Source organism: Somniosus microcephalus, chromosome 21 (assembly GCF_052327205.1).
Source record: "Somniosus microcephalus isolate GS21.2 chromosome 21, FLI_Smic_1.0, whole genome shotgun sequence".
NCBI lineage: Eukaryota > Metazoa > Chordata > Chondrichthyes > Squaliformes > Somniosidae > Somniosus > Somniosus microcephalus.
Genome location: NC_141007.1, coordinates 18495800 through 18512685, shown reverse-complemented (window position 1 = coordinate 18512685; position 16886 = coordinate 18495800). Strand labels below are relative to the sequence as shown.

General features: G+C 47.1%; 1 protein-coding gene across 2 annotated transcripts in view; it reads left to right on the top strand.

The window, feature by feature from the left end:
* LOC147102632 (serine/threonine-protein kinase SBK1-like) overlaps positions 1 to 16540 on the top strand; it is a 30735-nt gene extending 14195 nt beyond the window's left edge. Inside the window, exons 1-3 of one of the 2 annotated variants that reach the window (XM_085963310.1) lie at positions 8877 to 10298; positions 11167 to 11369; positions 12062 to 16540. In XM_085963310.1, coding sequence (XP_085819436.1) covers positions 10154 to 10298; positions 11167 to 11369; positions 12062 to 12847 — 1134 coding nt within the window. In that variant the 5' untranslated portion in view covers positions 8877 to 10153 and the 3' untranslated portion in view covers positions 12848 to 16540. Of the gene's footprint in view, positions 1 to 8876; positions 10299 to 11166; positions 11370 to 12061 lie in introns of those variants that run through there. The other variant, XM_085963309.1, reaches the window with a different exon arrangement.
* The last annotated feature ends 346 nt before the right edge of the window (positions 16541 to 16886 follow it).

Genomic DNA, 16886 nt, shown 5'->3' with positions numbered 1-16886 from the left:
GTTGTTATTTGTGGTGATATTAATGTTAAGCTTACGAACATATGAAATTTGATAGGCAGGAAAAGACCAGCTGATCCATCAAGCCTGCCCACAACCTCTGCTGAAGCGATTGGGTTTCTGAGCACGAGACAATGAAATGTTAGGTACACAGACAGAGAAGTAGATTGGCTCCTCAGCTGGCTCAGGCCTTAAGGCAATGAGTATCTGAGCCATGCAGATCAGGAAAGTCCTGGATCTGATCCCCTGGTTGTACTAAGTTACCTGATATCAGTCAGGTGGTAAGAATTGGCTTTGGAGCTCCCGAGTTGTGGATGGAGAATTGGACTATCTCCTGGTTGCTATCATCTACTTCTTCTTCTTAGGCAGTCCCTCGGAACCGAGGATGACTTGCTTCCACATTGAAAATGAGTTCTCAGGCGACTGATGAGTCCAATGCGGGACCTACAGTCTCTGTCACAGGTGGGGCAGACAGTGATTGAAGGGGCAGGTGGGTGGGGTGCTTGGGTTGACGTGCACTCCTTCCGCTGTTTGCACTTGGTTTCCGCTTGCTCCCGGTGAAGAGACCCGATTATCAAAATCCATGACGAGGCCTTGGATAACGTGGACCACTTTCCATACCTCGTGAGCCTACTGTCAACAAGGGCAGACGTCGATGATGAATTCCAACACCGCCTTCAGTGTGCCAGTGCAGCCTTCGGTCACCTGATGAAGAGAGTGTTTGAAGACCAGGATCTCAAACCCAGCACCAAGCTCATGGTCTACAGAGCAGTAGTGATACCTGCCCTCCTGTATGCTTTAGAAACATGGACCATGTACCTCAAAGCACTGGAGAGGTACCACCAACGCTGCCTCCGCAAGATCCTGCAAATCCATTGGCAGGATAGGCGCACCAACATCAGTGTTCTCGCTCAGGCCAACATCCCCAGCATCGAAGCTTTGACCATGCTGGATCAGCTCTGATGGACGGGCCACATCGTCTGCATGCCTGATACAAGACTCCCAAAACAAGCGCTCTACTCGGAGCTACGACACGGCAAGAGAGCCCCAGTGGGCAGAGGAAACGCTTCCAGGACACCCTCAAAGCCTCCTTGAAAAAGTGCAACATCCCCACCGACACCTGGGAATCCCTGGCCCAAGACCGCACAAAGTGGAGGAGAAGCATCCGGGAAGGCGCCGAACAACTCGAGTCTCTTCGCCAGGAGCAAGCGGAAGCCAAGTGCTGTCTACTGACCCAGGCGAGGGCAGGGCCGAGCTTGGCTGTGACATCCACTTGTTTTCGATTGTCCTGCTGACGCATGCTGCCTGGGGTCACCATGTTAGGACACGTGACCAAAATACCAGAGGGTGAGGGGCACCCTGATTCCCGCACGGATTCAATGCTTTGAGGAGAGTAGAAATACTGGTGCGATTTGGACTGTCCCTTAACCTATTGCACTGTGAGTTTCTGCTCTCAGCTGTGGGAGCTGGTGAGCAGGGCTGAGCAGCATCCATAGAGGAATGGAGGTAATTAGAGTGAGACTCAATTGGGCTATTGTCATGTATCTCCTCACCAATAGTTCCAGAATGGCACGGCAAGAGTGGCTTCTTCAACAGGCTACCCGCTGTAATCAACCACCACCTAGACCGAAGGGTGTGTTGATGCAAGGGAGGGGGGGGGGGGTGGAGGACACAAGCACAGTCACAAGATTGGTAAATGAAATACAGCAGTTAGCTGTGTTTTATTTTTAGGAAACGGGGAAAAAGGTTCACGTCTGTCAAAATCCAAAAAACCATACAACGTTCAAAAAAAAAAGAACAAAACCTTCACCTGGTTAGGAAGCCAGTCCTTAAATCAATTTCCTCCAAAAAACAATAAGCCAAGGTTACTTTACCACTGGATCTTTCTCAGCCGGTCCAGGGATCATATCAGGCTCTCAGAACTAAACAATATTCCACCCGGGTTCAATAGTAGACCTCTCTGTGGCAGCTGCAAGCTGGTTTTCAACAGCTGTCTTGGCTTTCCCCTCAGGTACTGGCCCTGAAGGGATGCACTAGTTTGCCTTTTGAACTCCTGAGCTAATGGGTAGATTTGCCTCAGGTGTGTTGGAGGTGGGTGTGGCCTTCACCTGAATTGGAGTGAGAGGGGGACTTTGTTCGCGGCCGGGTGGCCCTGGAGATGGAGCACGCGGTGTCCGCCGGCGAGCTCGAGCTCTTTCGTGACCGGTGGGCGCCGCGGGGACTGGAGTGCGTAATTGATTTAAGGGGCCAAATTTTAATTTGATTTATCAGGTCTATTTAAAGGGTTGTCAGACCTTTAGTTATAGTTTATTTGTTTAATGTCTTTTTTTTTGGTTTGTACAAAAAGGAGAGGGGGACTTTGTCTCCATCTGGTGGCTACATACCGTCCATCCACCACAAACCGCCCTCATAGCTCACACCGCCCACACAGAAATGGGACTGATTAGGTGCTGCTACAGCTTTATGTGTCTTGTTTTCTTATTTCTCCTCTATGTTCTCCTCAGGGGGAGGTGGTGGGTTTGTTGTTGCTTCACGTAGCCATCCTCATCAGGGAAGGAGAGTACGAGGGTGGGTGGGAGAGCAGACACACAGCAGACATTGTTAACAGCATCCAGCTCTTTGCACTGCCATGGTTGCTGGAGGGTGAGATGTGGAAATATAAATGGGATGGAGTTCAGCGCTACCATTGAGCATTTGACTACCAGCTGGGTCAAGCTGGCATAATCTGATTGTTGCATTGGTTATTTTGACCAAATATGATATGGATTTGGTATTCAGTCTCCATTAAGCTAACGATAGGGCAAATTGACGGGCAAATGATTGCATATTTATGTTTCGGCTTGGAGCTCCTCTGTGTCGTGCCACAAAAGTTAGTGGGATGTGGTTTCCACCTACACTCTGTGGCACATGGAGTCGCCAATCTCAGCGAGGCCACTGCTGGGAATCACCAAGTGGAAGTTGAACCAGAGTGAAGATGGGACATCTGAGGTGGAAAGTCTTGATAGGGCACTGTTGCACACCTTCTTGTAGTCAGTCAAGGTTATTTGTGCACCCTTCCATCTGCAGATGGTGCGTGGCACAGGGAGAGCAAGAGAAGTGGAGAAAAACAACCCCAAACATAACCTGAGAGTTTACTGAGGGATGATTGAGGCTGCATATAGCCCTAGATGTACCATACATCCAACCATCCCATAGACTGCTGACATCCTAATTGAACATTATAGGGCTCGGTTATTTTCAACAGAGGTCCTTAGAACCCCTTTAGTAATAATTACTATAAACTAGTCCATCTCCTGTGGTGTTGCATACGGGAAGTCAAGCCCAAGTAGCCTTCACACGAAAGCAGGGTTCGAGGGCGGGGGAATAATTGTATCAGGATGCACAGGTGTAGTGTATGTGCCTTTAAGTCAGAACTACTTTTACAGCTCCTGTATACTGTAGTACCGGCAGTGACCACACCGGTATATAAGCTTTGCGCATGCCTCTGTACCCCAGTCTAGAGATTACCCTACTCCAGTAAAGACCTGTTATTTGTTAATGTACAGCATCCGTGTGATTATTTATCCACTGAACCACAGATCCAACAGTGGCGACGAGTGTCGATTCCAATCTACCTGCAACATTAAAAAAAAAAAAAATAGTCGAGGCCAGGAACACGGGCGTCGACCACGAGCAACCGCCCAGCAGTCAGGCAGAGACCCAACTTCGCAGGGGAGGCTGTGGAGAGCCGGGCTTGGTTCCCTAGCCACAACGAGCAGTAAGAGACCGACGACAGGTCCAGCGCAGACCCTTCCTGAGCAGCGGCGGCTGGAGCCGACCGACGGCGGAGAGAGAGCCGAGCAGCGTCGACGGGGTAAGACAGAGGGTGAAGAGCGCAGGGCGCAGCCGGGGGTTGAACACCGAGCGGCGTCGAGAAAAATAAAACAAACTGGAGAGAGAGAGGGCAAGAGACAGCCGGGTTCTAGACTGAGCGGCGTCGGAAATTTTTTTTAAAAAAATTAAAAGAAGAACGCGCAGAGTACAGCCAGTGTTCACGGGCTGAACAGGGTCCGCGGGGCGAAGCAAGGGGAGGCGCCATTGAGCCGCGGAGAAGAAGGGAGAGCGCGGGAGATGCCATTGAGCCACGGAGAAGAAGGAAGAGCGCGGGAGACGCCATTTTTTAGAAGGGCTACCGCGGGAAGGAAAGAAAGCGCGGGAGATGCCATTTTGTGCCAGCGGAGAAGAAGGGGAAGCGCGGGAGGCGCCAGTTGTGATAGTTAACGCACACCCAAGGATGCCGAAGAGTGGCAGTATCTCTACGTTCGACAATGAAGTCGAAGATTGGGCGACATGTGGAACGTATTGAGGTGTACTGCAGGGCGAATGAAGTGCCAGATGTTAATAAAGCACTGGTTCTGTTAAATTCCATGGGTGCAAAAACTTATGGGTTACTGCAAAATCTAATAACCCCAGAGAAGCCGGTAAACAAGAATTTTGAAAGCATAGTGGAAATCCTACAGGACCACTTAAACCCCACACCGCTGCTGATAGCAGAACGATTTAAGTTCCATAAAAGGAACCAACACAAAGACGAAAGCAATGCTGAGTACCTAACGGAACTGCGCAAGCTATCGAAACACTGTCAGTTTGGAGCGGGACTAGCAGACACGTTAAGGGACAAGTTTGTGTGTGGGCTACAAAGTGAAGGAACCCAGAAACGGCTTCTATCAGAAAAGGACCTTACGCTGGACAAAGCTTTCAGTATGGCAGTATCACATGAAGCAGCCGCAAGGGGCGCTGCAGAGATACAACGGAGACCGCAAGAATATGGCACCAATGAAATGTCCTATGGAACAGGAAAGTGCTATCGCTGCGGCAGAACAACACATGACCAGAAAGATTGTTGGTTCAAGGACCAAGTGTGCAGACAGTGTGGGAAAGCAGGACACATAGCAAGAGTCTGCAGGTCTGGGAAGAAAACCAATAGTAAGCAATCTCCACAGGAGAAGTACAAAAAGGTACACCAGGTGATGGACAGTGGTTCAGATGAACAGAAAAGTGATACAGACTCCGGAAGCAAGGAGCTGGGTTGTCTGAAACTACATAAGGTAACCGAAATGGAGGATCACCAGACTATCTGGGTTACACTCAAGAAAGACGGAGTCCAAGTAGAAATGGAATTGGACACAGGGTCAGCTCTAACAGTCATAAATCAAAGAGACTACAAGCGGCTATTTTCACACATACCCTTGAAAGCTACAGAGATTGTCTTGAAGACGTATACGGGGCAAAAAAGTCTACCCCAAAGGAAAAATAAGGGTGAAAGTGACATATAAAGGCCAGGAAATACCTAAAATGGATATATATGTATTGCCAAATGGAGGACCACCCGTCTAGGACGTGAATGGATCCGGAAGATACAATTAGATTGGCATTCCATACAGGCACTGAAGGTTGAGGCCAAAAAGGATGACGACGTCACACCTGGACGACTGTCAAAAATGCTAACTGACACAAAAGAAGTGTTCCAGGAGGGACTAGGAACACTAAAAGGAATAACAGCAACGATTAAAATAGAGGAAAATGCAAGCCCAAAGTTTCTGAAGGCCAGACCAGTGCCTTATGCGATCAGACCAGCTGTTGAAGCAGAGCTGGAAGGGTTGGAACGTTCAGGAGTACGGTCCAAAGTGGACTGGAGCGAGTGGGCTACACCCATCATTCCTGTAATGAAGAGGTCGTTGAGTAATACGCCTGGGGAACCAAAGAAGGTCCGCATCTGTGGGGATTTTAAGGTGACAGTGAACCCAGTCCTTCACACGGTGCAATATCCACTTCCACGAATTGAGGATATTTTCGCCTCGCTATCTGGAGGTAAACGCTTCACCAAAGTTGATCTAGCCCAGGCGTACTTGCAAATGGAGGTAGAAGAAGCTTCGAAACATTACCTTACGATCAACACTCATAAAGGTCTCTATCAATACAACCGGCTGGTGTTTGGAGTAGCCTCGGCTCCGGCTATCTGGCAAAGGGTGATGGATCAGGTCCTGCAAGGGATTCCAGGGACCCAGTGTTATTTGGACGACATCTTGGTCACGGGCGAAAACGACGGTGATCACCTCGCCAACTTAGAGAAGGTGCTCACCAGATTAAAGGAGTATGGGCTACGAGCTAATCGCCACAAGCGCGAGTTTTTCCAGAAACAGATCTCATATTGTGGCCACGTCATCGATGAAGAGGGGTTACATAAGTCCCCTGACAAGATTGAGGCAGTAGTCAAGGCTCCAGCACCGGAAAATGTGCCACAACTGAGGTCGTTCCTCGGGCTGGTAAACTACTACCACAGGTTCTTACCAAATTTGTCTACGGTATTACACCCGCTGAACACCCTACTGCAAACAGGGGTACCATGGAAGTGGGATGACGAACGTAGATGAGCTTTCCAGAAGTGTAAAGAATTGATCACATCAAAAGAGGTGTTGGCCCATTTCAACCCAGCACTATCAATTCGTTTGGCATGTGATGCATCACCCTACGGTATTGGAGCGGTGCTGTCACACAAATTCCCAGACGGGTTGGAGAGGCCAGTAGCCTTTACGTCTCAGTCACTAACCTCAGCCGAGTGCAACTACGCCCAGATTGACAGGGAGGCCCTCAGCCTAGTATGGGGAGTAAAAAAATTCAACCACTATCTGCATGGGCAGAAGTTTACCTTGCTGACTGACCACCAACCACTTGTCTCCATCTTTAATCCTAAGAAGGGCGTTCCAGTGATGACTGCACAGCGGTTACAAAGATGGTCCCTGTTTCTAGGGGCGAATCAATATGAAATAGAATATAAAGGCACGAAACAGCATGGGAACGCTGATGGGCTATCGCGCCTGCCACTGCCTACTGTGGAGGAAGCACCAGCAGTGGACCCTATCGAGATATTTTATTCGTCAATAATTGAACGATTGCCAGTAACAAACGCGGATATAGAGAAGGAGACCCGCAATGATCCGACGCTGTCACGGGTATATGAATTGACGGTGAGGGGATGGCCAACACATGGCGACTCACTGTTGCCAGCATTCTCATCCAGAAGAGAACAGCTGTCAGTATGCCAGGGGACAGTGATGTGTGGATCCAGAGTGGTGATTCCACCCAAGTTAAGGGAGAGAGTGCTAAATGAGCTACATGAAGGTCATCTGGGGGGAGTGAAAATGCAAAGCCTTGCTAGGGCTTATGTGTGGTGGCCGGGAATCGATCAACAAATCGAAGACCTAACTAAGAGCTGCTTAGGATGCCAGAAGGTCCAAAATGCACCACCACATGCCCCTCTACACCCATGGGAGTGGCCCTCCTCTCCATGGCAACGGGTGCATATTGATTTCGCTGGTCCATTCATGGACTCAATGTTCTTAATAGCAGTGGATGCTCATTCAAAGTGGCCTGAGGTGATAAAGATGTCTTCAACCACTACAGAGAAAACGATTGCAGTCCTACGGACCATATTTGCCAGAAACGGTTTGCCAGAGCAGAATTGCTCTGATAATGGACCACAGTTTGTGTCCGACGAGTTCCAAAAATTCATGAAAAGGAATGGGGTAAGGCATCCGCCCCGTATCACCCAGCCACAAATGGATTGGCTGAGAGGTTCGTACAAACCTTTAAGAAGGCGATAAAGGCCATGTGCGACGATGAAATTCCACTACAGCATAAGATGGACAATTTCTTATTAGCCTACCGAAACACGACATATGCAGTTACCAACCAGACCCCGGCCATGATGTTCTTTAACCGAAGGTTGAGATCTCGTCTGGACTTGCTCAGACCAAATATGCGAAGAAATGTTGAGGACAAACAATTCCAGCACATCAATGAGAAGCCGACAAGGAGCTTCAATGTAGGGCAACCAGTCTTGGCCCGTGACTATCGAACAGAGAAGTGGCAACCCGGAACGATATGTACAAGGCAGGGGCCATTAATGTACACAGTGGATGTCGGGGAGAACATTGTGAGACGCCACGTCGATCAGATCTTAGCGTCACAGGAACGCGTCAACCCCATGTCTCGAGTACCTGGGGTTGAACCCGACATACCGGTAGCCTCTACTTCAGACCCAGTAGCAGTGGACCCCGATGGACTACCCGATAAAAAGGGGTCAGAATCGCCTCTGCACCAAGAACAAGAACCTCTGGAAAGGTGCTATCCCGAAAGGGTCAGGAAGCCACCCCAAAGACTGAATCTATAAATGGACTTTTGTTGTTTAATGTACATGTTAAAAATGTTAATTGTTATTTGAATATTAAGGGGTATTACTGATCTAAAAGGGGAGGAATTGTAGTGTATGTGCCTTTAAGTCAGAACTACTTTTACAGCTCCTGTATACTATAGTACCGGCAGTGACCACACCGGTATATAAGCTTTGCGCATGCCTCTGTACCACCAGTCTAGAGATTACCCTCCTCCAGTAAAGACCTGTTATTTGTTAATGTACAGCATCCGTGGGATTATTTATCCACTGAACCACGGATCCAACAACAGGTATAAGGTTTCTAATCAGACATTTTTATGTAATACTTTGATTTTATATTATTTAACTTAATGGCAATTTGGGAAGCAGAGAAGTAGAGTTGGTTGGAGAATAGGAATTTCTCTGCAGTACAGACTGAGTAGCTGGGAGATGCAATATGAGGTGCTAGAGCATCACTGCTGGTAGGAGGGTATAATTACAGCATGTAAAGTTTACATTGGCAATTTCCATTAGAAATGGGGACATGGGAATTTATAATGGCAAAGAAGACACAAATGTGTGACAACAGGAAGTAAGGTTTTGTACACAGAAAGTGAGCACAGACAAAAGATTTTTAATGTATTATAGAAGATGAGAATATATTTACAAAACATGACCTGTGTTTCTGGAGGTAGAGTTTTTCTATATTGACTCCATTGGATCCAATTTTGGACACTGGAATATCCAAGCTTGTAGTCTGAATGGACTCTGGTGGGATCATTTCCTGAGTTTACGTTGCTGGCAGGAGCCTCGCCTCAGGAAGTTGCAGGCTGTACAGAGGCAGCATAGTTGCCCTCTTCAGAATTAGGGCCGCACTTTGAGTTGGCTTGAGGAGCTGTGAGCCAATCCCATTGTCAGTGTAACCACGGAAACACTGTCACGTGGCCTGATTACGTAAGAACATAAGAAATAAGAGCAGGAGTAGGCCATACGGCCCCTCGAGCCTGCTCCGCCATTCAATAAGATCATGGCTGATCATCGACCTCAACTCCACTTTCCCGCCCAATCTCCATATCCCTTGATTTCCCTAGAGTCCAAAACTCTATCGTTCTCAGCCTTGAATATACTCAAAGACTCAGCATTCACAGCCCTCTGGGGCAGAGAATTCCAAAGATTCACAACCCTCTGAGTGAAGAAATTCTTCCTCATCTCAGTCTTAAATGGCCGACCCCTTATCCTAAGACTATGCCGCCTAGTTCTAGACTCTCCAGCCAGGGGAAACAACCTCTCGGCATCTACCCTGTCAATCCCCTTCAGAATCTTGTATGTTTCAATGAGATCACCTCTCATTCTTCTAAACTCCAGAGAGTATAGGCCCATTCTACACAATCTCTCATCACAGCCCTCTCATCCCAGGAATCAATCTAGTGAACCTTTGTTGCATCGCCTCCAAGGCAAGTATATCCTTCCTCAGATAAGGAGGCCAAAACTGTGCACAGTACTTCAGGTGTGGTCTCATCAAAGCCCTGTACAATTGTAGCAAGACTTCCTTACTCTTATACTCCAACCCCCTTGCAATAAAGGCCAGCATGCCATTTGCCTTCCTTATTGCTTGGTGTCCCTGCATGCTAGCTTTCTGTGTTTCTTGCACAAGGACACCCAAATCTCTCTGAACACCAACATTTGAAAGTTTCTCACCATTTAAAAAAATATTCTGTTTTTCTATTCTTCCTACCAAAGTGAATAACCTCACATTTCCCTACATTAATCTGACCTGCCCACGTAACAACTGTCAGTCACCGCATTCCAAACAAATTCATTGCGCGCAAAGCATTTTTGAGACATTTCTGAGAGATGTGATAAGGCATTGTCCTTTCTTTCATACCAAAAAATACAGGACGGGCTGTTAGGAAAGCCCACAGTCTGAATACTCAATGGATGCCATGCAGCATGTATTGATCTATGGTTGACAGGCATTTACTTTGCTTTAAGAACCAGCACGGTGCTGCAGGAGTACCAGAAACTCCAATAAAAGATCTTGTTCCTGATTATACTCTGTGTATAATAGTGCAGACGTCATTCAGTTGGAGTGGGCCTGCATTCCTTTGTAAGTAATAAATACTCACATTTATACAGTGCCTCCTATGTCAAAACATACAGAATGAATTCCTTTTATTAAGGGCAATGACTGTTGCTATGGAGGCAATGCGATATACCCATTTCCTGTTTAAAATCCTGCAGCCTGCTGCAAATACCCCAAGAAGGCCCATGGCCCATTCATGGGTGGGAGGGTTTCTGGTGGCTGTTCACTATGTTGCACACTCCCCACATTATTCTCTTATTTCTCTTCCTAACCTGATTCGAGAGGCAGCACGGTGGCATAGAGGGCAGCACGGTGGCATAGTGGTTAGCACTGTTGTCTCACAGCGCCAGGGACCCGGGTTCGAATCTGGCCTCGGGTGACTGTCTGTGTGGAGTTTGTACATTCTCCCCGTGTTTGCATGGGTTTCCTCCGGGTGCTCTGGTTTCCTCCCACAGTCCAAAGATGTGCGGGTTAGGTTGATTGGCTATGATAAATTAACCCTTAGTGTTAGGGGGATTAAATACGTGGGGTTACGGGGATAGGGTGGGATATGTGTTGGTGTAGGGGTTACGGGGATCGGGTGGGATATGTGTCGGTGCAGGCTCGATGGGCCGAAATGGCCTCTATCCGCACTGTGGGGTTTCTGTGATTCTGTGATTGCCCCTCCACAGACTTATCTAACTCTCTAACATACTGAATGTCTGGGCCTAGATTCCCCCAACACCCCCTCCCCCCCTCACCCCCACCAACCCCATTCATTGCCAACAGTGCAAAAAAACTCATGTATCCAAAAAAGTTAAAATTGGACCCAAGGTTCCTCAGGTCGAATGGCATGCATGTAAATGATGGGTCAGTGAATAAAATTATCCACTTTATTCTTTTCTCGCTCCAGGTACCAAAATGGCCTTGAAGTTCCTGAGGAAGAAGACGACCAAACTGAAGAGCTTCCTCAGAGAGTACAGCATCTCCCTCTATCTGTCAGCTTCACCCTTCATCATTGACATGTTTGGGATAGCCTTTGAAACCGATGAGTATTATGTGTTTGCCCAGGAATATGCGACTGCGGGGGACCTGTTTGACATCATTCCTCCCCAGGTACACAACACCTTCATCAGCAATCAGACACCAAACAATGTTGTACCTTCTCTGTCGCTTCCTTTACTTCTTTTGGCCATTTTCTGCTATCCAGTTATCTACTTTGTGCAAGACTCGTTCATTTATAAACTCATGGTTAAAAATAAGTGTATGAGGGTTTTCTTTAAATTAAGGTAAAATGGAGAATCATTGCTTGAAATCTGTTATCTCGTTATACTTAAGTTTGAAGACTTGTTATGTTATACCCAGGTCACCCATTCCCATTAGTCCTAAGTCTGAATTCCTCTATTCCGCTATTCCTGAATTTCAGGCCTTCCATCCCATTATCCCTAAGTTTGAGGTTCTCCATCCCATTTTTCTTGGGTTTATGATCCTCCAATCTAACATCTAGTTTTTAGAATTGTCCATTCCACCTTCCTTAATTTGAGGTCTCCATCCCACTATCGCTGGTTTGGAATTCCTTCATCCCACCATCATTAGGTTTCAAGTTCTCTTTTCCACGCTCCCTGGACTCAAGACTCTCCATCTCACTAGCTCTGGGCCTCCATCTCATTATCCTTGGATTTGGGGTCCTCCAACCCATTAGTGTTAGGTTTGAGGTCCTACATCCCAATGTTCCTGTGTCTGAAGTCACGTGTAGTTGATGAGGAGTACAATATTGGTAACATATGCTTTATTGTTTTCTCACAAAGGTTGGCCTTCCTGAACAGATTGCCAAGCGCTGTGTGCACCAAGTTGCCTTAGCTCTGGACTATCTTCACAGCAGGAAGCTGGTTCACCGTGACATCAAACCAGAGAACATCCTCATCTTTGACAAGGAGTGCCGCAAGGTTAAACTGTCTGATTTTGGGATGACTCGTCGGGCTGGCACTCCTGTCAAGCGGGTGAGTGGTACCATCCCTTACACTGCCCCAGAGCTCTGCGATGCCTCCAAACATGAGGGCTTCTCAGTGGATTACAGCATTGATGTCTGGGCTTTTGGGGTGCTGCTCTTCTGCATGCTCACAGGAAATTTCCCCTGGGAGAAAGCCCTACTTTCAGACTCTTTCTACGATGAGTTTGTGAGATGGCAGAAGCGCAGAGGATCCAGCGTGCCATCACAATGGAGGCGGTTCACCGACGATGCTCTCCGCATGTTCCGGAAACTTCTGCCTGTTGAACCAGAGAGGAGATGCTCTGTCAAGGAGATCTTCAGGTACCTGAGTTATCGGTGGATGCTGGACACAGATTGTAGCAATAGCATTGCTGATGTGAGCTCGTCCTCTGAAGAAGACCTGGTGGCCAGGATGAAGCAACAGAGCCTGTCCCCTGTGTGCAATGTTGGCAAGAACACCATTGCCGTGGAAACGCCATCCTCACGCTTCTCCTCCATGACAACATCTAGCTCCCTCTCATCTACCAGCAGCTACGAGAGAGTATCGAGGGAGAGCAGCAACACCAGGATTCCGGTTGCCACACCCATTGAGATCTGCGTCTAGATTACACTGTACTGTGTCCAAGATGTGGGCGGCTTTAAATGTGATAGGAAACGTGTTTTAAAGAGTAACAAACTTATTATTACCGAAGGAAATGGTCGTTTGTTGCTTCTGGAGTCAACGCGAACTGCCGACTGGGGCTCAGACTCAGACTTCCAGTGGGGCTTTGTGTCAGACATGGCTCTTCGGAGCCTTCACCCTAAGCTGATTCTTACCAGTTGTGACTGAGTTGCTTTGTGTCTTTGGGCCAGTCAAAGTGAGAGGTGCCATGGCGTGGCACTTGGCCCAGTCCTAACACTTTTAAAGCAATATGCTCAATTCGTGTTGACGCAATGGGTGGACAGCAAGAGAGGAAGCAGCACAACGGTCCCAAGAACTGGGCACAACCGTAGCGAGGATCTCGACCGATTAGGATCGGTTCCTGTGCAAGGATCCGTTTTTTTTATTATATGTTAAGAGCGAAAGTTAAGGGTATTGCCCAATGATCAAGTTGTGGCAGCTGCTACTGTTCAGATGACTTTCTTCCTAAGGGCTGGGTAGTGTTCACCGGGAGGGGTGATCACTCGGCACAAGTCTTCATTATTTACACTAGCCTTTCACTAATATGACTGTGACTTCCCGTATCAGATCATGCTAATTTGTTCTTTCTGAATTTTAAAATGTCAACTTTAACCTTTTTTTCACCTTGCAGCCTTCAGCCTCTATCTACCCTTCCCCCTGGCACTGCCAGCATGTTAAGCTGCTAAATGTCCTAACATCTCATTTAATAACCAGTAATGGCCTGACTTTACAACACTATGAAGTCAATACTTATTGAACATAAACAAATAACATTTGAGATAATTGCTAGAATTACAGAAGTCAAGAGATCAATTAGCCCAGTGCAACAATCACAGGCAAAGGGATGTCCTCTTGTGACAATTTAAAAATAATTATTATTAGTGAAGCTCCAAAGTACTCAAATCTCCCCAAATATTTCCCCACCCACCGCCCCCCAACAACCCCCGTCGTCCAGGCATGAATGGCCTGTTTCTGTGCTGTATGTCTCTCTTTTGCATCACTGTGTGCTTGAGAAGGCTCGTTGCTGCATCGCCTCTCCTTCTGTGTCCCACTGTGACCATAACAGTGAGGCCTGAACAGGCTTGGTCCCTGCCCACCGTACCGGTTTCTGCTTCACCGCATCTGTAACAGTGAGGATTATGCTAGTGGTGAGCTCATGTGTAATCACCAGTGTCTGTGTTGGCCAGCTAACCCACTGGTTCACGGGGAGCTTATCTGTCGAGAGACCAGAAGATGGAGAAGGCTAGTTTGGAATAATGAGAAATGAATGCAGAAGACATTCGGTGCGTTTTGGGTTAAAGGGACAGGAGAAGGAGACTGCAATGAAACTCACTCAATTCAACAAGCACTTGCTCCACAAAATGTCCAAAAGAGTTGAGTCAACCCTCTGCTTTATGAAGCCCAGATGATGGGCGCCCTATATAGTCCACCCATTAAATGGCAGCCAACTCCAGATATAGTCTAAAGGGTGATTAACATGAGACTTCTCTGGTGGGGCATGTGATTTTATTATCTCTCTCAGACTCAATCACGTTTGGTGCATGGATTGTGGGTGAGGAGCACTGAGCTCAGACTATGGAGTGACACCTGCAGTTAGGAAATTCTCATTCATTGTTCTTCATGTGTTTTGGTCTGAAGGTGATGGAGTCTGGGAGATCTGGCTTTACATATCATTGTTACTGAGGCCAGAACAGCTTACAGGCATATGTGTAATTTTACAGTGGGTGGCGGCAAATGAGTTATGTGTCCAGTGTTAGTAAAGGGGTCTTAAAATGACACCCCCATTGTTGTTCTTGTGATGAAGCTCATTCTCTCAGCTGTGGGCAGTTGGCATGGTCCTTCTGGGACCAGTTGGCATTGTCAGTCAGTATCTTCCAGTCAGCCGATCCTCTTGCCTTCTGCCAAGCCGGCTAACGGGCACTGTGTACTTTTACATTAAACTTAACAAAAGGCCTGCCGGCCAATCAGATTGTTGAATATCAACTTTGCCTGCTGGGAAGGAATCCAGTTAACAGCGTAAAAAAAAAAACAGGATGAGGAAAGGCCATTGGGTCTATTGTATCTCAGGCCGCTAGAGCAAGAGTTAGCGAGCAGTAAAGACATCTACACGATCCGACTTGTAGCAACCATTTGAGGGGACAGTTGACCTTTTGGCATTACAGGAAACTTTGGTTTATCTGAGGTTGTGTGTCCGGAATACTCGATCTAACGGCAAAAATCAGGAGCCATTTTCTATAAGTTTTTTTAGTTCTCGTTCTTTTTTTTTCCCAGTCAGGCACTGCAAGGTCTGTAGCTATAGCAACAGCTTCAGCGAGAGACGCTTGCAGCTGCAGCCGACTCTTTAGAAGTTGTTGCTAAGCAACAGGGTTTGTTGTCAGATACGGAGATGAAAACCTCCGTATGCTTCAACATTAACTTTGTATGTCCGGCAGTTTTGATAGATCGGCAACACGCCGGTTCTGTCGGTGCCGGATATCACAAAGTTTCCTGTACAACACTTTACCATGCTTACAGTTGCTAGGCTGTTGCTATGGTTTTGACTTCTAGACTTAGAAATCCTGTTACCTATCAATAATTCCCCCCGCCACCTGCCCCGCATAAAACAAATATATTTAAGTTTGTGTATCTAACAGATCCACAATCCTGATGGATCTTCACTGTGCTTACAAAAAAAGTGTTTCTAATGTTAACATATGTGCAATACATTCTATATAGTACCACATATTTAACACATAATTTTACAATGGATTGTCATATCTATTTTTTTTATTGATCTGAATAATGAAAACATAGGGCTTTGAAACTGACGTCGTAAAGAGAGCTTTACACATTACTTGATGTGCTCTGCGTTTGTATTAATTGCACAAAGACTCTCGAGAGTGTCACTCAGCTGGAACTCTGTGAGGAGGGGCTGGAGAACAGGCCGGTCCAGCGAGGTTTGGTTTACGTGACCTTGGGGGTGATGGGCCTACAGTCCACTCTCTCTCCCTTTGCCGCCATCGCCCCATTTGAGCCCACCCATCAGCGAGAGGGCAGAGGGCAAAAGGACCAACGGACTGCTGCACAATCCTAAAAGAGAAATTTTAAAAGAAATAATTCTTGAACGAAAACGTCCAACGAAGACCAGTGGGCAAAAGCGGCGAGAACTTTGCAAAGACTATATTTGAACAGGGAATCTTAGTCGACTGATGCCATGCTTTGTGTTAATGAATGGCAGAGGTGCCAATCAACCTTGATGGTCAATGTCCGTCATCCCGCATTAGAAATGCACTCAATTGCTTCTTGTAGACAGTGCAAAACTCCCATAGAGCAGCGAGGACCTCCCACCGTAGACCCAGTCTCCAAGATGTAGTAGGGGCCATTAAGCCACCGAACCTAGTGTTTGAATTTCAGTGCAGTGGGTGTGTTTCTGTTCAAAACTCCTCGAAGTTTCGTTCCTCAGTGAATGGTGTGTGGTTTTAACTGTCTGTGGTTTGTGACAGCGATGCGTCCTTTTAGTATCCAGAGTTTTAGCTCTTAGCTAAAATGTTTCCTGAGCTCTTCCCGGAGCCGTACGATCGATTCAATGGTTGCAATACAATTTGTCTTCCTGTAAGACTTTCTTTATAATTTGATTAAAATTACCTAAAAACAACCTCCCCTTGGTCGAGTCCCTTTGATACAAAAAAGGAACAGAGTGCAGATGACATGACAGAAATAGGGAGAAAGCACAGTGCATGACAGAAATAGTGAGAGAGCACAGCCCATAACAGAAATAGGGAGAGAGCACAGTACATGACAGAAATAGTGACAGAGCACAGCCCATAACAGAAATAGGGAGAGAGCACAGTACATGACAGAATAGCGAGAGAGCACAGTGCTTGACAGGAATTGGGAGTGAGCACAGTACATGACAGAATAGGGAGAGAGCACAGTACATGACAGGAATAGGGAGAGAGCACAGTACATGACAGAATAGGGAGAGAGCACAGCCCATGACAGA